Raw genomic sequence first — 24,858 nt, forward strand, 5'->3', positions numbered from 1 at the left:
TCCAATATCACAAGTATAAACTGGAAGACTGAAGCACAATTTACTTCTTCTGAAGAGACACCTTAGGGACCCCAGAATGGACGATTTAGGGGTTATGGGTGTTTCCTACTCTGCAACCAACTTTAAATAAATGAATCTGAATATTTTTTCCAGGGAAGTATAATGAAAAGGTCTCCCAATAATGAGAAAGAAAGATCTCTGTTCTGGAATAGGATTGCTCTGTGCAACTCCAAATACATAATATGCACGATTGCATGTGTATACCGCTGTCCATCATTTTCCCATTTTCCAGGTGGTTCAAGCATGGTAGCGATCCTAATTGCTATCATATATTGGTGTTAACTGACAACAGGGACCTCTAGATCTACTACTAGATCTAGTATGATTGAGGAGATACCAAGAATTGGTAAATTATTTTTATAACTTGATTTAACCCATTTCCTTCTATTGCTTCAGCTACTACCCAGCTAGAGAAGGATCAGAAATTAAAGAAAACAGGTGTGAACTTTGTATTCACTTGTGGATTTCACCCATTCCAAGTTTTAAAAAAAGTTCTAGGAAACAGTATATTAGACAATGAAGCTTCTAAGATCTGAGAAAGGATCAGTTTAAAATAAAAAGCAACTCTGTCTGAGTTAAACTCACATAAAGAAGATGCTTATTGGCCTTGGTTTCTTGTAGTGCATTGAACACTTTGATTATGCCATGGCGAGCATTTTGCTGTCCAACGAGACTTTGGAGTGTGTCTGAAAGAAGCATTTTTTTAAAAAAAAAGTTTGATTGATTTTAATACTTTCAACCATTTATGAAGAAATATAATCTAAAAATACAGTGTATAATGAAATAGAAATATATCCATAATAGTGTAATGATAAAAACCCAAGCTGGGTGCAATGCCAACAAAATAGTAAGTCCAACTACTATAATAGACTAAAGGAATGATGGAAGTCCAGTTATCTCGAGTTCCTGTACACTGTCATCTAAATTATTTTTCCTCACTGTGAAATACAATACCATGGAAGAGCCATTGTAGCACAGTGGCTAGAATGCAGTATTGCAGGCTAACTCTGCTGACAGCCAGCAGTTCGATCCTGATCAGTTCAAGGCTGATCAGCCTTCCTTCTGAGGTAAGTAAAATGAGGATTCAGATTGTTGGGAGCAATATGCTGATTCTCTAAATCGCTAGAGAGAGCTATAAAGCACAACAAAGCAGTATATAATGTTATTGCTATTGCTATTAGATGGCGAAGGAGAAGTTTTACTTAAACAGGTTTCTTCATCAAATTTGACCTCCACTGTCCAAAGAACATATATGCTAGCATGTAAAAGTAAAAAGTTAAGACTGCAATGTAATTATCCTATTCTACTGCACTCATAAGTGTCAGGAGTCTATGTTTATTTTTATTTTTACCATTTATCATACTTTTTTCCCCTTCCCCTTTTCATCCCACATTTTCTCACTTATTTCATTTTCTTTTATATTTTATATGCTGATAAACTTAATAGTTTATCTTAATAAAAATTTTAAACAAAAGAATAATGTTCTAATTTTAAAATAATGTCAGAATATCTCACCTGGAATGTTTTCAAGTAGTTTCTGCTGTGCTTTCTGTTTTGTTTCTTTACTTTGCTGTTCACTTATAGGCTTTGTGCTGGATGCCAGTTTCCCATTTGGCCAAAACATATCTCGAAATATATTGATATAGTAAACAAGCATTGGCTCACTAAAGATCCAATTTACAGTGTCACGAATTTGTCTTGGAGGAAAAGCATTAAGACAAAAATGTATTAACCTATTTTTCCCTTTCTAAAAAGAAATACACAAAGTATAACTAAAGTCAGATCCCATCAGATCAGCCAATCTAAAGAAGACCATCATATCATAATTTGCAAATATTAAAAAAGTGTAATTGCACCAAGGAATATTGAAAGGTCATGAAGTCAAAAAAGGGAGTGTTTAGAAGGAAATGCCAAACAATTTAAACATTTAACGTAATTTACATAATAGTCTGTGATTTTTTCTATACCCTGTATTTAGATAGTATAGGCTAGTTAGTATCATGAAATTTCCTTACATCCCCATGTTATACTATGCTACTTAAACAAAAGAAGATGGGGTGATTGGAATATGTTCTGTCTGGAAATAAGTAAACTTGTAAGTAAAATTGCTAAGGAAAACCATGAAAATAGTCTCAAGCTATCATTTTACAACTAGGATCCTTTTAGAAAAATGAAAGCTAATAGTAATATCAAATACATTTAGCAAAAGTGCAATTTGGATGGAACAACCTTAAGAGATATTGTTGGATCAGCTTTCCACAATCCTAACAAGGACCATAATCGGGAGTGTTCAGCTGGCCAAGGGATTTTGGAAGCTGAAGTTCACATATCTTAAAGTTGCAAATTTTATATTTTTAGCATTAAAGCTAAAAAAAGATATTCACACGATTTCTCTGCTCATTTGCCTGTTCAGCAGAAAAAGCAGCTAATGATTTGGCACTTTTATTTCCATTAAAACTTTCTAAAACTGCATTTTAGAAGAACTCCCTTTTGCCTTAAACAGAGGACTCTGTAAAGCTATCAAAACACATCCTTCATAGAGGGCAAGGAAGCAAGAGCTCATGGTGCAGCTGGGCCAATGGACGTCACAAAATGCCCACTGCAATGCTTTGCAAAGTCCTGCAGAACAGTAAAGATGTCAACTTTTCCTTTTGTTCCCACCTTGATATTCTTTTTTTAGAGGGATAGCAGTTTTGAGCCTCTAATGTAATTAGAAGCCACAGCTCTTAGGTATCACCCAGTTTTGATCAACCATGCATAGGATAGTAATCTTACTGCGGTACATTATTCAATTGTCTAACTCATTGCCTTTTTATTATCTATTATTTCCCCATCATTATATCCAACTGAGGATATTACAAATTGCCATAAAAATGATCATTGTCATTACCACCATCATCATCTTCTGCTATCTTTGAGCAATATAATAAATCTCTCAGTATCAATCACTCATCAAAATACACACTATTCACTAAATTAGAGTTGTGTATTTTAAAGTCTAATCATAGCGAAAGTATCACTTGTGTCTCTTGTTCCTGTTAATAATTTGAAGCAAGCTAGCTTCCCATCATCTGCCAAAGTGCATTGAACTCTATAAGCATAGAACAACAATTGTTTCATCTCCAGAACTTAGAGTATACTTATTTCAAAGTGTCTCAGAAGTATTGTTCTATGGAAACGTTAGCTTATAAACTTTTTATCATTATATACACTCTATAACTCATAATTGTACTATAAGCAGATACACATTTGATATCTGTTGAAGAATTCAGGTTCCTGACTATCTCAATCTGTTTTCAAGCAGGTTTGTTTCCTGTCCAAGTCCTGCTGTATCAGGTGACATAGTACAATGCAATTCTGTATCTTTATATTCAGAAGTTAGTTGTGCTGCTTTCAGTGTTATTTCTTCATTACTGTTACTTTTAGGCATGGAACAATAATATTTCTATTCAAATCAATAGAAATCACAAATCCAGACTACCTTGGCAAAACTTCTGATATAGCTCAGAATAGAATGTTCATGGTATCATTCAATGTAGCATTCATAGCACCATTCTTAGAAAGAAATCTCTCTATTTGTACTTAAATAAATAAATCTGTAGAAACAAGTTTTGACTTTTTAAGAATAGGTCAATCATAACTATCTGGATTGTTTCTGGCTGCTTATGCATCAAACAACTACTAATTCTTAGTATTTTTAGAAGCAATATAGCACACTCACTTGTTGATGGTTCTTCCAAAAGTGACCTGAACTAGTGCAATTAGTGTCTTCCTCACCCACTTGAACACTAAAAAAAGAAAAGTGCAAAAAGGTAAATCCAAAACCTGCAGTTAATGTTTATTTAAGTATACTGTTGTATACCTGGGCAAATAATTTGTCTGCATGAAATTGTGAGGAGAGATAATCCAGGGTTATACAGAGTGATTTTCAACAGATGGTAGAGGACTTTACTTCAAGCATATTCAGTGGAAACTTAAGGGCTAAACTCAACTGAGTCACTTGTCATCTGATTCTGTGAAAGCTATAAAAGTCTGTAATGTCTGAGATCAAGTGACAAGTAAAATGAGGATAAACAAGTGAAATTAGATCCAGATATGAAGAGGTCAGGTTCACCTATAGAGGCATCATGATGTTTGGCCAGCAGCTTTGGAATATACACCTAGCCTTTTTGTTAATTGTTTCAGTAGTGATGTGGGACATGAATGGTTTCATCTAATTTAGAATACCGTTCATTAGAAATGACTGCTGGATCAATCTCACCTGATAATTATTAGTTACTATTTGTTGGCAAAATCCTTCATACCAACTTTGGTCACCACGCAGTCTGCAGCCAAAACTATGATCGGATAAAGTGATCTTATCATGTAATCTCAGTATAACAATTGTACTAATTATCAATCAATTTCTAATTTCTGAATGTTACATGATTACTCTAATACCTTAAATAACTCTGAGTTAGTTGGGGGCCAAATTCTTTCTAACCTTTCTAAGGGAGGTCATACAGTGGATATAAAAAGTCCATATATCCTTGTTACAATGCCAGGTTTCTGAGATGTAAAAAAAAATTAGACCAAGATAAATCCGTTCAAAATTGCTCTGATTTTTTTACATGTCCACAACTGGCATTTTCACAGGAGAGTGTAGACTTTTTTATATCTACTGTATTTAGAACCACCAGTTGTTGTACTTTCATTATATACTAACATCAATATCAACTCCTACAACTAAAGTTTACATTCAGCGCACCTGTCATGCGTGCCTCCCTCAGTAACAAAGAAAGAAACCTCAACTCCATTGTTTGTGGAATTAAAAGTACTTTTACTGGTTATGAATAGATAGCAGTGAAGTAAAGCAAGGTCTGAGGCAGAAAAGCACGATATCATACATATCAAACATTTGCCCAGCCCCCTCCCTCCAACAACCCCCACTCCATTGCCCAATCTGCAACTCCCTTAGGTGTCATGTGGGTTGCATCTCCAAGAAGCAGCATCAGTTGGTATGCGCAGAAGATGGTGAGGACAAAACTCCCTTTTTCACTAATCCTCCTGTACTAAATTCCCATCCCAAATACCATGCCCTCCCCCCATTTCCATAGCAGCCGAATGTAAGTAAGCGAAGCAGAGGTTGACACCACCTTATCTATTTGAAGGTATTTGTTTATAATTGACCGATCATATTCGGCAATAAGCCTTTTCTTGTTTCAGAATAAATGTAACTAAGCTCATCCCCCTTGCTGCTGGTTGCCCTCTTCTTTCTTAAACATTTTCCAACATTTGGGCCTTTTCTAGGGAGAACTAGGTCTTTGCATAATATGCCCAAAGTAGGATCTGAGCCTGGTCATTTATGCCTTCGGAGACAACTGAGGGCTAATTTGTTCAATGATTCATTTGTTTGTTTTCTTAGTGTTCACAGTATTGTTGGGAGTTCTCTCCAACACAATCATCCAAAAGCATTAATATTCTGCTTAGCCAACTTCTTCAAATTCCATATTTTGCTTCTATATTGTCAAAGTAAAACTACTGCTTAAACAATTCTGATTTTTAAAGTATAGGCACATCACAGCATTTTAATATCTTTTTCAAGACCTTCATCAGTACTCTTACCAACTGCTATTTTGTGCTATACTTCTTGACTCTTTTTCTTTTAAAGTTAACAATTGATTCTAAAAGGCAGAAACTATCCATCTTCTTCACTGGCTATTCTAAGATAGGTCATTCTTTCCATTGTCGTTAGCTTGGTCTTCTTTATATTTAGTTTTAGTCCTATTTTTCAATGTATTGCTTGAATGTTATTACTTCTAGATACTTTACATTTTCAACTATCAGACTAATGTCATCAGCCTAGTGCAGGTTGTTGATATTTCTTCCTCCAATTTTAAAACCACGCCCATCTTCTTCCATCACATCTATACATATAGAGATTGTTTTTATATAAATATGTTCTTAAGACCCATGACAGAAATTAATGGAACTCAGGCAGAAAAATAATCTTCCCATGTTTAAAAATTATACAAGATGTTAAGTACTTTATTTGTTCACTTTCTGTCTTCAGCAAAAGCTGTGACTTTCCTTCATTTTATCTTTGCAACAACTACTCTGAGAACTAAACTGAACCGAAATAGAGTGGCTGGCCAAAAGATGTCCAATGCATCTCTGCTTAGGACTCACTTCAACCTGGGCATTTCAAGTCCTAATGTAACTTATTACTACTCAGTTGCTTAACTTCTAATATATTTTTTATATGCTAAAGAACCAGTTCCTTACTTACTTCCTCGCAGCTCAAAAATCTCTCCTATCAGCATGAAACAAGGCTCTGCAAGGGCATCCCGTTTTCCATCCACATCATCCCCATAGTCAGATAGATCATCATCTTCAGCTTCTTCCTAAGTATAATAACATAGCATGAAAATTTAATTGAACCTTTAAATGCATTTCTGCTCTCTCTCTAAGACAGGAATAATGACCTGCTGTTTCAAGTATTGCAATATTGTGGGATAAATGTGGGAACTGTTAGAACCGTTTTGAAACCCATGAAATTGAAGACAATGTATACAACAGATCCTCCAGTGTTTTGTTTATTGCAAAAGAATTTTTGAAGCCATTTATCGTCTTGGTTATTGGTTCAATTGAAACTAATCACACTTCTATCTTATCTGAAATAACTCCATAATGTGTTCTGTTCTTTTTAGATTAGTAAGATTAGCAAACCTCTACCTTTGTAATTTAGTTGCTTCCTTGAGTGACATATCACCCTAAGTTAGAAACAAACAAACAAACCATATTGTAGCTTTTAACACAATGTGACCTAAGTCTAGTTTTCTCATTATTTACCAATGCTTATCTACCAAAAATAATTCTTCTTCATCCACTTACCTCCTGATGAGAAAAGAAGTCACCAGGAAGCCTCTCCAAAAAGGACGAGAGTGAAAATGTTGACTTCTTTCCCTGTATGTCGATAATCTTAAGGTATTCGGGAGAAGGGCTTAAGAAGGCATAAAGTGCTTCACTCTGACACAACCTTTCATCAGAAAGCAATTTCTGCAGAAAAAAGATAGTATGATATTTGGAGATACCAAAGAGTATATTTTATTTTTAAAACAAAAAACAACTGCATATGATTATTACAATCCATCTTGCATATTACAATCCATTATAGTTGATTTGGGCATTTTGTGACAAAGTACAAATATTTATCAGTAGCAGAACTTACTAAGAGACATCAGAACATATACACTATTTTTAAAGTCTGCAGTTTTTCCTCCCAAAACATATCAGAAATCTGCTTATAGATACAAAAATGAACAAAGTATAAAATAGCAACAGCAATAGCAATAGTACTTAGACATATACCGCTTTATAATGCTTTACAGCCCCCTCGAAGCGGTTTACAGAGTCAGCATATTGCCCCCAGCAATCTGGGGCCTCATTTTATCTACCTTGGAAGGATGGAAGGCTGAGTCAACCTTGAGTCCTAACCTCTGCGCCACCATGGCTCTAGATCCTTAAATCCTCTAGATCACGAGTGTCAAACTTGCGGTCCATAGGCCAGAAACATCACTGGCCATGTCCACACCCGATTTAGCAAAGGGGGGAAAAGTCACAATACATCATGTGATGATGTCGTGATGATGCAAGCTTGACACCCCTACTCTAGATACATAGATCCTTAGAGAATATAACATAAGATAAATGGAGGCTTATTCTTTTTTTAACCAATTCTACCTCCTTGACAAGAATTTACATTCAACACATTTTCAAATACTGGCCTCTCACACTATTTGTTCAAAAGCATACTTAAGCAGTAAATCTCAGTGAAAGCACACAGTTTGATGACAAAATTAGACCATTTTATCAATCTAGGGGCTGAATTTAGGATGCAGTGTGAAAAGATGTATTATCAGAAAAAATAAAAAGGAGGGGAAAAAACATCTACAATGAACTCTCTGGGATTATCAAAAATTAAGGAATCTTACCTGTAAGAAATTATTTAATTGGTTCTTAGATTTCTCCATGAATTTCTGGTCTACAGATTTAAAGGGCAATTTGCTGAGTGATGGCAACTGAGTTTTCTTTAATGATGGAAAGCACTAGGTAAGAAGAAGCAATTCCTAATTAATAATCTATTTTAATTTACATGCCTAACTAAAGCCAACAAGGTATTAAATGATATGACTAGGTACTGTTAACTTTCAATTTCTCTGTATGTCATTATACCAATAGAAGGCAACATAACATAGTCATACATTAAAAAAAACCACTCAGAAACAATCAATATATTACAACTACACAAAAACATCACCATAGCACATAAACCAATTAAACCTCCCCAAAACAACTTAAATAACTCAAAAGACCCAATAATCCAAAAAGAAAAAAATCAACCCAGGCATCATCTAGAACACTCTAAGGACTGTTTGTGTGTGCATCTCTCTCTCTCTCTTTCTCTCTCCCTCTCCCTCCCCCTCTCTCTCTAGAGGCCAGGGAAGGAAAAATGAGCCTGTTTTTGGCCACTCTAGCTTCCAGAAGGTGGATGGGGGCCAGCAGGTAGCCAGGGTGATGTGGGCAGGGCAGCCTCATGGTCCCACATGGGCTGGATTAATGGCTTCGCTGAGCCGTATCTGGCCCCTGGGACGTAGTTTGAGGAGTCTTTTGCAGTTGAAAATGGAATTCAGGAGCGTGTTTTCCCTGGCAGAGTGCTCAGGCCACCCCCTGCATCCCCAACATGAGTGACGTCAAGCTGGCCATGCCCAGTCTGGCCATGCCCACATTGGCCTCCCAAATATAACCTTGATATGGCCCTCAATGAAATCGAGTTTGACTCCCCTGCCCTAGACCAAAGTAAATCTCAAAACACTAGGGAATTGACCTAATCAAGGAACTACTAACTCAGACAAACAATCAAATGATAAACAACAGATTAATCAAGACTATCAGAAAAAATAACAACCCACTAACACTGACAGGGCAAGCTATTGTATATAAACAGAAAACAAATCACACTCTTCCTAGCACTAAAGATGTTACCTAGCTGGGTAATGAAACATCTGCAGGAAAACAAACAAGCTTAGAGAATACCAAAATCCTTACACCACATGTTACTATTTTAGTACAGCCATGCTTCCGGAAATAAACCTACACCAGTTTAAGATTTATAGTAGCCATCACTTTGCTGAACACCACAATGTGTTATAAAAGAATTTGAATATTCCTGGGGCTTGGAATGTGTTAAGGCCTCCATTACTTGGCTTTACTATTAAATGATTAATCATCACACTGCTGTTTGTATTTATTTATTTAATTTTGTGGATGTTTTTATTGTTTTAATGTTTTTAAATTTTTTCATAATTTTAAAATTGTAAACTGCCCAGAGTCACTTGGCAGAGTTTGACACCTACAGAAATTGAATAAACAATAATAAATAAAAATACTCTTGATACAAGAAAGTCAACTAACTTCCTAACACTCTGAACAAAGGTAGGAAGGTATTTCCATTGATCTACCAAATGAATCTAGACCTAACTAAAAAGTCAATAAAATAACACAGAAGACACTTCCATATTGTAATACCCAAGGATCAAGCATGACTTTATTGACTTTTCCTTAATTTAATGAATATTGAATATACTAATAATTTTATGAATTAAAGTACAGTCATTTCTATCGATCACATCTATCAATTGTAACAAACAATTTAAAAAGGACTAGCAGTGGAGACCATTCAGTAGAAGATGACCCAGTTGAGCCCAAGGGTGGAATCAATTGCATCATTAGTATGGAGTCGTCATACCCCCATAACAGGTGTGGGTTCCGGCAGACACTACTGCCGGTTCGCTCGTGCGCGTGCTGTGCTTGCACATGCACATTGCACTTAAAATTGTTCTGCGCTTGTGCAGAACTGAAAAACAAGATGCCAGCGTCTATGGTGCCAACCGGGGAACCAATTCAAGGGCATGGCAGGCCTGAGTCACTGCTGGTTCTAACAACCAAGACTGCCAAACCACTACCGGTTCGGCCAAACCAGTAGCAACCCACCACTGCCCCATCAGACACCTAAGTTCATTCCCTCTTGAGTCAGTTTTCATTTAATCTTTTTTTTTAATACAAGTTTTTTATTTTTGGTTTTCAAAACAGACACAACACAAAAAATCCTCTTTCTTTACATACTGTAGAAAGTGTATCAGTTGGTTACAAAAAAATTCTGTGTGTTTCTTTCACAGTCACCCATGATTCATATTAATTCTAATATTTTAAATCAAATATATTTGTACATATTACCATCATCCTACCCCCATTCTCGTTTGACTATAATTGTTTAAACGTCCTTCATCATAAAACATACCAAAACTCAAGACATAACCACATACTGGCATCTCATTTGTTATTTCTACTATCCCAATAACACTATTCCTTATGTCCTATTCTAGCTAAACATCAATAACATTTAGAAACAAAGGTTTCTAATCTTCCTTTCCAAATCACTGTTTACAATTTACATCCACTTTCCCCATGTTGTACCCATACCTATATATACATTATTATCATTATCTCTTCTTTATTTGACTATATCCATTATCATAATTTAATTCTTTTTTATTAATCTTTATATGTAACCAAACCATTTCTCATCTTCCTTTCATAGGTACCATTCAATATTCATATCCAATTACTACTTGTTGTACCAATACATATGTATACATTATTATCATTTTCAATTGTTTATTTAACCATATCTATTGTCACTAAATTTCACTAAGTCCAACTAGTTTTAGATTAAACAGTTTCATCTATCAGTCTGTATCTTTCCAATTAGCTAAACATGCATAATATTAAAAACAAAGTTTTCTAATCCTCCTTTCCAAATCACTGTTTAAAGTTTACATCCAGTTTCCTTATGTTATACCCATATCTATATATGCATTGTTATTCTTATCCCTCCTTTATTTGACTATATTTCCCCCTAATAATCAAAACTTTAATTGTATCTAACTTAGTTCTATTATTATTATTATTATTATACAATTGTATCACAGCGGCCAGTTGTTTCGCCGGATTTGGCATTGGTTACTAGTCGGGCCTCACCCAGGGGCCTAGGATGTCATAACGTATTTTCATAATATGCGTGCAGATCCAAGTAGTGCGGCTTTTTGCATTTGACTGATGGTGATTTTGTCAATTTTTAACTGTTTTAAATGTAATTCCAGTGCTTTTGGAATAGCACCCAGTGTGCCAATTACCACTGGAATTATCACTGCTGGTTTGTGCCATAGTCGTTGAATTTCGATTTTTAAGTCCTGGTATCTTGCGATTTTTTCATGTTCCTTCTCGGCGACCCTGCTATCACCTGGTATTGCGATGTCTATGATTGTGACCTTATTTTTCTCAACCAGTGTGATGTCTGGTGTATTATGCGCCAGTATTTTGTCGGTTTGTATACGGAAATCCCACAAGATCTTGACCATCTGATTTTCGGTGACTTTTTCAGGCTGATGTTCCCACCAGTTTGTTGCTGTTTTAATATTATAATTTTTGCACAAATTCCAATGGATCATTTGTGCTACTGAATTGTGCCGCAATTTATAATCAGTCTGCGCAATTTTTTTACAGCAGCTGAGTATGTGATCAACAGTTTCATCAGCTTCTTTGCAAAGTCTGCATTTGGCATCATCAGAGGATTTTTCGATTTTGGCCTTAATGGCATTTGTGGGAATAGCTTGTTCTTGCACAGCCAGGATTAGTGACTCTGTTTCTTTCTTTAATGTACCTGTTGTTAACCATAACCAAGTTTGTTCACTGTCCACTTTATCTTTTATTTTTTCCAGAAATTGGCCATGCAGTGCTTTGTTCTGCCAACTCTCCATTCTTGATTTTATCACATCTTTTCTGTATTCTTGTTTCGTCTGTTGGGCCTTCAGTAGATTTTTGTTCTTTACTTCGATTAATAGATGTTCTTGACTTTCTTTTAAATAATCAGCCAGTGCATGTTTTTCTTCTTCAACTGTTTGCTTCACTTGTAATAATCCTCTGCCACCTGATTTTCGGGGCAGGTATAGTCTATCAGTATCACCACGTGGATGTAAACTGTAGTGCATTGTCATTAGTTTCCTGGTTTTTCGGTCCAAAAGGTCCAAATCTTCTTCTTCTTCTTCTTCTTCTTCTTCTTATTATTATTATTATTATTATTATTATTATTATTATTATTATCATCATCATTATCATTATCCAATTATACTCATCATAACACTACACATTGTATACATTAGTAACATTATCAGTTATTTATTTAAGCTATATCTATTATCAATAAATTTCACTAGATTTAACTAGTTTTAAATTATATTATTCCATCTATCAACCTGTATCTTTCCCATAACAAAACAATTTCATATCTTCTGCCATTTGTGGTACCAATCCTCTAATCATCTTCTTGATCAGCTTTGTATAGACTTCTCTTAGCAACTCCTTGCTAAAATCTCTCATATAATCTTGATGCCCTCTTTCTGTTTCCTTATTCAGCTTGTCTTTGATTGTCAGCAGTGTTATCAATACTTTTGCTAGTAGAATTTCTTTCTTTGAGTCCATAAATTCTTTAATTTTTTCCTTTTCTATATCCTGCCCTCTGGAATAGAATTCCTCTCTGTTTACTTCCTCTTTCGTTATTCCATTCTTTCCCTTTTCAGGAACAAACCAATTACAATCAATATCAGCAGGTTTAATCTCTTTATATTCATTTTCCACTTCGGTTTTTTGAGTTTCAATCACCCCATCTTGCATTTGATAAACATCCTCAATTTTTTCATCATATTTTATTGTTATGTGCTCTAAGTATTCCAGCTTTTGATCTATTCTTTTATATATATTCGATAACTTTTGTATTTCTGAAAATAGCTTTTGCAAATTTGCCATTCTAACAAACACAGCTGCTCTGGCTTGGAAGGTTAATAAGATTAAAGCATAGATTCCCAAAGGATATTATTTGCACTTCAAAGGGCCATCTGTGTGTATTCCTTCTTATCACCCTTTGTAGCTTAGCAGTAAAGCCTTATGGCGCCAAGTCAAAAACAACCCATGGAAGAACAAAAGCCTCCCAGCCTCCGAGCAGTGGTAACACTGTTAAAAAGTTTCCTTTTGTATCTTTGTAACTTGCATTTCAAGTTAGAAAAAAGAGTCCAATCTTTAAATGAATTAAAAAAATACCCACAGCAATGAAAGAGGAAGACTTTAGCCTATAAATTACAGAGGATCATAAATAGAAGGTGGAAGAAGAAAACTTAATCCATCCATTTCAAAAGGCTTGTATAAATTCTATCCATGAAGATAGCATTTAAAAAGTAAGATAACCACTGTCAAAACCATTCCAAATTTAATTCCGCCGCTTGACTCTTCTATTCTTCAATTTAAATTAATTTTTAAGTTTTTATGGGCAGTCTCTTTTTAAAACAGTAAAAGTTCCTCACGAGCTGGAAACACTTTCTCTTTCCATATCCTTCCGTTTTGGAGCCGCCCCGACTTCATCAGCCTTGGCTGGATTTTTTACCGCTGGCTTGAAGAACTTCTCTTGCTTCTTTCAGGGATTTTGCGATATCCCTGAGCTCAGCAAGACGTATTCTTCCTGTTCACCATCTCTTTGGGACGGTTTAAGTCTGTTTGGACTACCCAGTGGCAAAAGTATTGGCTGCGGTCTCAGAGCATCGAGACCGCACGACCATATCGTCGCAACCCTGGCTCTTCCCTCAATCAGTTTCCATTTAATCTTATCTGGCGCCAATTTGCCTTGACCATTAATAGATCAGATTTTGTGTATAGGTTACAAAGAATAAACTCACATAATTTTTTAACTTTATCCTGGCTCCTTATTTCCTGTGCCTAAGGTGTAAACTCAATAATTCAAAGTACAAAAACAAAACCAAAGAATATGTCATATTCTCTGAACAGGTAAAATATGGTCCACAAAGAGCAGTGAAGGAAACAGCAAGAGAAAAAATAACATAAAACAGGTTCTCTTTCAAATATATAAAACCAGAAATGGGATGGAGAAAGAAAGAGAAAATAAAATGCAGGAGGGAAGTTTTATATTTCAGACATTGGTTGAAAGAGGAAAAAAAAGTAGCATTTTTCAAAATGCTATGATGCAGATTAGAATGAGATATATGTTTTGTAGTAACTATGTACTATTGTTAAGCAAATAATTGTATATATTCTGGAAAAAATATATGAGTTTAACTGAGTCCGCCAAAAGAACAAAAATCCAAATTTTCAAATCTGCTTACTGTTCCAATAAATAATGTTTGTGTGGACTGGGACAAAAGAATTCTTTTGCTCCATTTTCCCCATGCAAAGAAGCAGAACCTAGCCAATTATCTGTTTCTACTGAAGTTTTACTGAAGTTCTACTGAAGTTTTGTGAATGGCACTAATATTGTGGTGGCATCTTTCCACCTGAGGCAACCCACAGTCCTGCCTTATTAAATGTGAGTATAAAATACCCTTACATCCCAAAGAACTCACCCACTGATTTGCTTATTCATTTATAAGGCCACGCGTCACATAAAACGTGACTCTAGGCATCATGCAATACAAAAACAGATTATAACAAGAAACAAAAATTAAAAATATTCCAAAATAAAATTATTAATATTATTTAAACTATTGAAACAAGATTTAAACTATTTCAATCAAACTCTCAAGGTAAGCAACAATTCTCTCCATAATTTCTCTGTACCTCACTGAGTTTCCGATGCAGACTTTGAAACTCATTGAGCTTTCGGACAACTGTCCACTCCTTTGCTTCAACCCTGCCAATCTCCTGTAATATCACTACAACAGAATAGTAGGGAACTTGTTCACCATTTTCTTCAATGACCTATGAATATAAAGAGTTATAAAATGTTAACTCTACACACCATTACTTTAAAAAAACCATATACTAACTTGTTCATACTGTCACAAGAATTATTGTATGTAACTGAATTTATAACAAGCTTATTTTCCCTGTAAAATAAATTGTCTTTTAAAGGTAAGAAACAACAGTATTTCCCTTTGGTTCTGGATAGGAAATACAGTATATGGAGAAACAGGGCATTAGATTGGCAGATTGAAAGACTAGCAGACTCAGAAGAAATCCTTACAGTGGGATCACACATATGAAGCACCTATCTTAGAAATATTCTGGCAACCCTGCTTGTGTGGCATTTTCAGAAACTGCTTCAACTGATTCTGTATGCACACAGGCAAATGCTAGGATAAATGATAAGCAGTGCCTTTGCAGGCTCTCTTGTCTCTCATTTCACACAACTCAACAAGCGAAATAGGTGTTCTATACAAGTCTTAGGTGCATGTTTTCAGTAGCCTTTCCCAAAGTCTTAAAAATAAAACAATAGACTATTGCAACATCATTTACCCCCTAATGACATCAGAGTAAACATGCTATGCTTCTCCATGGCTTGTTATTTCAAAGCAATGAAAAAACCCACCTTTACCTCATTCTTAGAGAACTCTGAAGTAAACATTTGACTAGCAAGATTCCATTCATTTAACAGCAGCAGCAGTAAGCAGCAGCAGCAACAGCAAAAAGATGCCATACCTCTCCAGTATTAATGAAGGCTTTCCACATGCCAAGATTTTCACACCAGCAGTCTGTTCTTTCAATATGCAATTGAAGGTCACTATGTTCTCGCTCCATCAGACTGATTTCATCTTTCAATTTAGAAACAATCTGCCAAAGGAAAAATAGCTGCCAAGGTTGATTTAGATATCAGTGTTAAGCCTTAAGCTGATACTGATCACTAACAGTTCTCAATACACCAATTTAAAGTAATATTAGTCAACCTCAGCAACTTTATGAAGTGAGGATTTCGACTCCTTTGATTCCCTAGCGCCGGGATGGCGAACCTATGGCACGCATGCCACAGATGGCATGCGGAGCCATTTGTCAGGGCACGCGAGGGCATAACGAAGCCTGGATTTGTGACATAAACAAAAATTTGGGATCCTCATCTTCCAAAACTATTTCTCAACTTGGTCTTTGAAAAAAGGGCTCCTGAATCTTTAAACATACAATATTCCCAGGCTCAGCCACTAGTGTTTTGCAAGAGGACTTCAGGGCTAGGAATCAAGATTTGGAGATTAATAAACGTAAAACAGACATAAATATAGAAATATCGGTAATTACCAAACCTGCCTGAGGAAATACTTATACTGAATGGATTGTCCATACATGTTTTAAGAGCTTTACAAAGGCAGTAATATATAAACAATACTAAATGAGAAGACAGGACAGCAACATTTAATTTACCATTGAAGGAAAGACTTCTTAAACAAAATTGCCTATTACTCTAAAATCTATTGACTGATATGCTTTTTTTAAAAAAACATAGCTACCTACCTTTTTGTCAGGTTTTGGTGAACTACAGAGAGAATTTAGAGCTTGTCTCTTGTATTCAAGTTTGTCATTTAATTGGCGTAGTTTATTTACAGCAAAACTGGCCTGTTCATTAATTACTGAGCTTCCTCCATCAATAACTTCTTCACAAACTTGTCTCTAGGAGAAACAGAATTCATTATCAAGTAATGTAGATCACTAAAAGAATTTCATGGATTCCCAGCATATTATTATGCAAAGAATAGTAGGTGCAAACTAATAATGAAGTATGTGAAACTAAAATGAGATTTACGTTTAAATCTCTTTGACTTGATGAAAGTGTGCCTGTTCAGGCAAGTTTCCTTTGGTAAATTTAGTTTCTGAGCAGAGAACAATGAAAATGTTAATAAATAAAAACACCCATAATATTTACAAAATTATTCATCATCATTATTTTTATATTCACAGATGAAAAGCATATTTAGAATTTACAGCATTGTAACTATGTATGACAAATCCTTTGCCATAACTTTGTTTATGTTTCTTCTCAAATACAGAAGTCCTTGGCAGAGAGAATCAAAACATCTTCACCAGAAATGTCATAAAATTTTAGTTCTTATTTTGTTCTCAAAATCAATAGGAAGTGTATTTATTTTCAAAAAACTGTAGAATACTCAAATGTTCTATATATTATATTCCTATATTTTCTAATACTTTAATACAAGTCACATCTTATACACAGAACTACAGTACTGGAACACTCAACCAGACAATACAAGCTCATTCTATTCTCATTTTGGAACATAGTGTCTAAAATCAGGAGCTCATACAGATTCTAATTATAATAAATGCATGTGCCAAAGAACACTCGACTGGTAAAGGGGCATGAGCATTCTACTGGCACTAATGCAAGCAACATAATAGGCTAGCTGGGAACATTGTTATCATAACTGAAACATCTTTTTATTTATTTATATAATTTATAGATTGCCTGATATCCAAAGGTTTGGTGGCTTACAATTACAATTTTTTTAAAAATACACAAAAAGGAATCATGAACAGCCGCAGAAATAATATAACAAAAAAAGGGAAAAGGGCAATCCCATGTACACTGTGTTATGGTAACCTATTCATGAGATGACACTAGGGCCTTTTGATCAAACAAAGGCCACTCTGTCACACTAAGTATGCTCATACAAAGACTATTTTGATCCCAGCTGCCACCTACTGGTTGTACACTAGTCTTGTATGGTGAGAACAACTCCATCTAAGACCAGAAAGGAACATTCTCCAGAGGCAGATCCCCCAAATATCTGCAGCCATGAAGTCTTCTCAGGATTGATCCAGAGTCTGTTCCTTCCCATTCAGACCCACACAGCCTCCAGAAATGGGGACAAGCACTTGACTGATATAACATCACTTCACTATCACAGAACCAAGAAGCATCATTTGGAATCATCAACAGTCTGATAATATATGCTGGACCAACACATAACCTCACCCAGTAGTTTCATGAGGATGTTAAATGAAAATACCCTGCAGCACCTATCAAGCCGCACAGAAGCCAATAAGTGAGTAGCCTGTGGCTCAATTTCCACCCCATTCTCTTTAGCCCTGACTGAAACTGGCCACAGAGGACCAATGCAAAAAGTGAGCCCATTCCAAATCTCAGAGCTGCTCCAGAAGGATACTGCAATTGACAGTATTAAAACTGAGAACTTAAGGAGCATGAGGAAAGGCATACTTATCCTAATTCTGCTTAGACCAAAAGTCATCCACAAGAGTTTTCAAGGGTGGCTCCATAATGTGACTTGGCCTGAAAGTCAAATGAAATGGGTCCAGATAATCAGCCTACTCTGGAGCTGAAGCACAATCCCTTTCTCAATAAACTTTCTTATAAAGGATGATTAGAGAGTGGATGGAGTTGCCCAGAATTGTTGGATCCAGTGATAGACTCTTGAGGAGAGAATGTACCTTCAAGACTGCAAAGACAACCCCCTCCATACAGTTATCATTGCATGGACTCAATGGCAGGTCACCTCTCAGAAGGCTTTGATGGATGATGGGGGACCTGGATTTAAGAAACAGGGGACCCTAAGTTCACAGATTGGAGGACCCTGCCCACATGATAAGGAATCACAGGCAAAAATACATTCCAGGTAACTTTATAAAACTGCCCCAGGTACACCTGCTGGAATTGTCCAAATGGAAGCCACCTCAAAGTGAATCTAAATTACTTTAACAAACAGCAAGAATAATCCTCACAATGATTTAAAAAAAATGTTCCCATGACTCATCTCCCCCTCCAGAGAACAAGTTACCTTAAAAAGGACCATTAAAGATCAATGTACCGTATTTTATTTTAAAAAGGAAATTTCTAGCAAAAAGTTGATTAAAAAGAAACTCAGCAATCTTAAGGAACAGGCATTTCACTTTAAAAGAAACAAATAAATCAGAAAAGAAACTATCATGATCTCTTCAGAAACAAGTTATCCCAAGCATGGTTCTTCCAAGAACTTTCTGATTTGTTTTCCTTAAAACTTTCTTCCTCAAAGAGCAGAGTAAGAGAAATCACCTATCCACAAATACCATACTATTCAATTGAGAAAACAGTCTCATTAGCATAATGAGACCATTTAGAACTAGAGTTTTTGGACTTTAAAGAAAACTAAAGCCAAACATAACACATCTTGATGTTGAAGATGGAAGATGTTAGCAGTCTCACAATTACAGTAAGGGCTGTAAAAGAGGAAAAGGTAATTGGAAAAGAGTTAAGAGAGATGAGAGTTCCTGAAATACAGTAAGTGATACTAATAAGACAGTGTTTCTCAACCTTGGCAACTTGAAGATGTCCGGACTTCAAGTTGCTAAGGTTGAGAAACACTGTAATAAGAGAATGAGCTAACTGGACAAAGGGTGGGGGGAAGGAGAAAGACATTTATAAGGCACAACTCACATCATCTTTGTCATCAGATGCCATTTGGACTGGAGTCCTCTCTTCTTTCTTGATCAGCCTCTCATATAAATCACTGACAATGAATGATGGATAGTATCTGTCTTTCAATGTTTCATAAATATCAGCCTGAATTTTATAAAACACCTCAATGCCCTTGTTGCCCACAAGACTCTGTTGTATCTCTTTGTATAGTATTTTTTCCACAGGAATTTCTCTGCTTTCCACAAAAAAATCCTGATAGATTTGACTCACAAGTTGAGGTATTTCGGCCTGAAAAGAAAGAAAAACTTCCATAATAATTAGCAATTGTTAAATGTTTGTACTGATGGCTGATGGCCATAATACAATATTGTTTTAATTTGACAATTTAACATTATACTAACAATTCCTCCTCCAACTCAATGGTCAAAAAACAGCTATGCTATTACATGAGAAAAAACATTCCACAGCTGAAGACCTTCATTAGATACAATCCACATGAAAGGCTCAAAATATTGAGGTTCTCCAAAATTTTTCAATGGATAATGATGGTCAAGAAGCAACAGATAATGAAAGAAAACAAAATACTATGCTATCACTATTCTACTATTGGTAGAACTTGAAAAATTTCATAGTTTTTGTTTGTTCTATAAAGACTGAATATTCTTAGCTGCTTTGCTGATTGCCAGATATGGATTCTGGGTGTGATTACCCCAATTCAATTTTCTGAAGAAGAGTCCCAATTTAATATACTTGTATTTGTATAGTACTTGTATTGTTTGTAGATTTGGTGGTTTGACTCTTCTTCACCAACCTGTCCTTTCAAATAATGCAGTGCTCCTAAAGAGCACTACAATGGAAAACAATCTCAGAGTTTGGATTCCATATTCAAATCATTGTCTCTTACATCAATCTTACAAAGTTATTGTAAGAAGTAGGAACTGGAACATAGGGAATATCATGAATAAATGTAACAGAAATGTAAATGACAATATCAAATTCACATCAAAATATATGAATCAACAAAACAAAAGATTACAGATACGACACACTAGAGCAGGGGTATCAAACTCAAGGCACATGGGCCTAATCCAGCCCATGAGGTGCTTAAAACTGGCCCGTGGGGCTGGCCTGGAAATATCAAAAAACTGGCCCGTGGTGCCTCTGCTGGCCAAAACGGCCCAAGGGGAGGCCGTTTTTGGCCTGTTTTGGGTCCTTTTTTGGCCCCTAGGGCCTCTTATAGCGGTCTGGCAGCCAAAAATGGGCTGCAGCCTCCCTCCCCCCAAATGGGTTGTTTGTCACCCCAATGGCTTCCTACAGCAATCTGGTGCACGTTTTATAAGTTTCTTTCCCATGCTCTTGGCTGCTTTATTCCTAGTTGTATCCAGTTTAAAAATATAGAGCAGGCCTAATCGAAAGAGTTTGCTCACTTATCTATGGCTGTAATGTAATATCTTTGGTTTTGACTTACAACTGGATTGCATTATCTTCCCATAATGGTTTTGTTGTGGCCCAACAGTGGACAGGGGAACTGGCAGCAGATTCAGACAATGAGGAGGTTGAGGAAGAACAAGGAGTCTGGGGAAGGCTTTGATGAGGGGTCTGTGTCAGAGGCAGAGAGTGGGGCAGGGCAGTATGCCAGTTATCAGCTGCCTTCAGAGTCAGACACCAGTGAGGCAGACGAATAGCTGGAGCCTGTTCCCCGTGCGTGCATGCACAGAGTTGCCAGATGAAGGGAACAGCTAAAGAACAGGGATCGACTTGGAAGTAAGGCCACAGGTGGACAGAGAAAATAAAAGAGGAGCAAAAGGTTCGTGACTCTCCAAGACTCCTTGCCAAGTTTTGCAGATATCGCCCTGGCAGCCCTCCAAGCCAGATAAGGTCTGTGACTGTAAATCCTCCTTGAAAGACTTTATTGGATGTGAGTGAGAAGAATTCACAGTAAATTAATAAAAGGAGTTTGCTTCATGCTCTTGGAAAGCCTAGGTCAGAACAGGTTTGTAAACGATATAGTGAGCCTAAAAACTTAACATACAGAACATCATTGGATGTAGGATATGGTAATATGCACAAACTATAAGATTATTTTTATTACAGTATGTCATGTGAAAATGTCCAGTGGTTATTTCTAAATTGTGATTTACTGTGTAAAGCACAAATGGCTGAATTTATAGAATTCACAGAGTCAAAATCAAATCATACTATGATTGGATAGTGTGCAAATCTGGCAGATAGAAGGCAGATTTTGACTAGTATGCATAAAATTCAATGAAGTCAGTGAGATTTAATTACCATATTTTTCAGAGTATGACACACCAGAGTATAAGACGCACCAAAATTTTAAAGAGGCAAATTAAAAAAAAAAGTTTCTGCACTCTGCAAACCTCCCAAAAACGGCCCATTTGTTTTGAAAATGGACCCATTTGTTGTCCAAAAAAGGGCATGAATAGCCTTTAGGAGACTTGTAGAGTGCTCCTGGGGACTGGGGAGGGGGGAGAAATGAGCAAAAAACTCCCATTTTTGTGAAAACGGAGGCTTATAGAGTGCTCCTGGGGGTTGGGGGGGGGTTACAAACGAGCAAAAAGCGGCCAGTTTTTCACTCATTTCTGCCCTCCCTAGCTCCCAGGAGCACTCTGGAAGCCTCCTAAAAATGGCCATTTTGCATTTGGGCGGGATTTCAGGAGGCCAAAAATGCTGTATTCAGTGTATAAGACGCTTTTTGAGGGAAAAAGATGTGTCTTATACTCTGAAAAATACGGTAGGCTTTTGAACATCTCTGTTCTGTTCTGACAATATTATGCACATATTCAAATCTGCTCCTATACAAAAGAGTCAAGCCCCATAGCAACTGGGGACTCTACATGTCTTTAATCTCTACATTATGGAATTGAAAGTATTTGTGCCAGAAAGTAAATCTCCCTTTGTCTGGAATAGCTGTTTTGAATGCAAAGGGGGGGAAATGCATCCGGAGTCTGTGTCAAACACCATCATGATCATGCTTACCACATCCACAATGACCACGCCCACCCCAACGACACTCACTCTGGCTCTCTGAGGTCGAATACAACTCTAGGTGGCCCTCAATGAAATCAAGTTTCACACCCCTGTACTATCAAGTTCATAAAACAAATAATCAAATTTTCTACTGAAAAATTGATACCCAAATACGGTGAACAATTTTCCTGTTGTTACTTTTGAAAAATTGGATGGATGTCAGTCATTCACTGCAGACTGTGTTGGAAGCAAAGGTATTAACTGCCTTTCTCAACTAATTAGTTCAGATATCCTGACAAGCTGGCTGAGAATTGTACAAGGTACATATGCAACATGTATGGAGGATCGGGTTAAGAGGATGATCATAATAAGGTAATTTAAATTAACCAGCAAAACAATATTCGTAAAACACAACTCCATTCTCTATTTTAGAATTAAAACATAACAAGGAACAAAAAAGGTGCAACTATAAAATTTTGGATTTGAATTCCAGTCTCTATTAGTACCCATGATTCAATCATCAAATACCATATCTTACATTTCAATACCTCGTTTTCTTAATTCTCTCTTACCTCTTCATAAGGTAAGTAAGTGTAAGATCCCATCAAATAAATGTTTTATGTACTAAAGCAATGGTAATTTACAAGCTGCATTTAAAAAATCTAAAGGGCCTTTTCCAATTTGCATATAAACATGGCATTAACATGTTGTGGCAACACGATTTTTCTGCCATATCCCCACGTTGTTGCCTTCATACAGCCCAAGGATAAGATACTTTAAGTTGTTCTCTAATGGGCTTGTAGTGTTTTCTCTCTTATTCCAACATGATCCAAGGGCAGCAGAAGGATACAAAATCTCCTAAGCCATCTGTCACCCATTTGCTTGACCAGAAGTCACTGAAGGGAACTGAAACAAGGCAATAGAGACAGGACAAAGATTGGCAATGAGGACAGCAACAGTTCATGCCTGTTTTGAATTTTTGCCAATTCAAACAAAGCACAAATTCAGCAATGGGAAAGGCCTTTAAGTATTTTGGTGCAACACTGATTTACAAGCTACATTTTGCCTCAAGAAAGACTAATTTTCAGTAACCACACTTGACAAACCTATTTATGTACCTTGTTAGCATTCTTCAAGTATTCTACAGATTCCCAATAGCTGATCAGAACTCTCTTATCCATTCTTTCCATGTATATTTGAAAGTGCTCTCTGTAGGATGGATTACACAATATATCTTCAAACTGAAGTATCTGAGAGGTAGGAATGAATAAGATTATGACAATTAACTATTTATAAGCAAGCCAGATTACAATATCTATGAGGTGCAATAAGCCCACACGCAGCATTACTTCCTTAAGGCTGCAAGGAGCAGTAAGAATTTCTTGAAGATCCTGAAAACTTGTTTTTCTTCTGCAAATTTTATAATACCCTATTAGTTCAACATTCTTCTAAAAACGTGTCATGCTGTTAGAGCAGAAAAACATTCCCTACAATCCACAAGAGCTCCTTATAAGAATCTGTGCATGTCAACAGGTTCATGCTCTTTTCATTAGTAGCTCTCAAATAAGTAGTTGCATTTCAACTACTGCATTTTTCCAATTTTAGTAAGAATATATTAATAAGAACTCTTAGAAAATAAGAAGATAATACGGACATTCCCCATACATGCTATGGAGAAGTGTAAAAAGATTGCAATCATAATTGACAGAGCTAGTTGTATCATTCTGAAATTAGATGGAAAAAATGTCCATTTTTGACATAGTATCTCATAGACTAAGTACTAGTAGTTGTGGCATGAGCATAAGCTTAATGTCCTTCAGGATATAAATTTTATCAAACTCCACTACCACCAATGTGGCAGTTTGGGCTACATTTCTTCATAAATGTCACCAAATTCATTTAAGACCCATTACCTAGCAAATTAAATTTGAAAGGACTCTGGAAACATGTGAAAGGGCCACTATGCCCCTTCACTGTGATATGAATGAATTACTTTCCTTAAAGCATGAAAACAGCCATGTCCTCTGGAAGACTTGCACACTTGCCTTGAATAACCTCTGCATATGACTGACATTTCTTGAGTTGCACAAAGTAGAAAACCCGCCCCAAGGAAGAAAAGCCAGTAATGGCTTCAATAAACTACATCTTTTCTCCCCATCTCCGCCCCCCACCCCCCACCCCAAAGGTAGCAAACTTCCATGTTTTAAAAGCCCTGGTGGTAAAAGTGCAGTATTGCAGGAAAACTCTGTCCACAGCCTGGAGTTTGATCCTGAAAGGGGTCAAGATTGACTCAGCCTCTTACCAGAAGTTTGCATCGTAAGAAGGGTACATCCTATAGCACTTTTCAGTGGCAGTTGTATCCTTAGTAGAGACTGTAGTAAGTATTTGTTAAGAAAAAAATTGCAGTGCTGACTCCCCCAATCAGTCTAAATGCTTCTAATTTTGTTGAGCATTATAGGAAGGAAGCATAGTACAATCACTATTTAGCTGCTAAAATTAAAATCAAAATACTC

General features: G+C 36.3%; 1 protein-coding gene across 2 annotated transcripts in view; it reads right to left on the reverse strand.

The window, feature by feature from the left end:
* Positions 1–24,858, reverse strand: part of SNX25 (sorting nexin 25) — a 59,359-nt gene that overhangs the window by 652 nt on the left and 33,849 nt on the right. For both annotated transcript variants that reach the window (XM_032224094.1, XM_032224092.1), the window contains exons 8-18: positions 23,464–23,595; positions 19,373–19,642; positions 16,441–16,596; positions 15,640–15,771; positions 14,779–14,919; positions 8,034–8,147; positions 6,934–7,098; positions 6,329–6,443; positions 3,782–3,848; positions 1,576–1,757; positions 646–746 (exon numbers count right to left, since the gene is read on the reverse strand). In XM_032224094.1, coding sequence (XP_032079985.1) covers positions 646–746; positions 1,576–1,757; positions 3,782–3,848; positions 6,329–6,443; positions 6,934–7,098; positions 8,034–8,147; positions 14,779–14,919; positions 15,640–15,771; positions 16,441–16,596; positions 19,373–19,642; positions 23,464–23,595 — 1,575 coding nt within the window. The remainder of the gene's footprint in view (positions 1–645; positions 747–1,575; positions 1,758–3,781; positions 3,849–6,328; positions 6,444–6,933; positions 7,099–8,033; positions 8,148–14,778; positions 14,920–15,639; positions 15,772–16,440; positions 16,597–19,372; positions 19,643–23,463; positions 23,596–24,858) is intronic.

This window comes from Thamnophis elegans, chromosome 9, assembly GCF_009769535.1.
Source record: "Thamnophis elegans isolate rThaEle1 chromosome 9, rThaEle1.pri, whole genome shotgun sequence".
In the NCBI taxonomy this organism is placed as follows: Eukaryota; Metazoa; Chordata; class Lepidosauria; order Squamata; family Colubridae; genus Thamnophis; species Thamnophis elegans.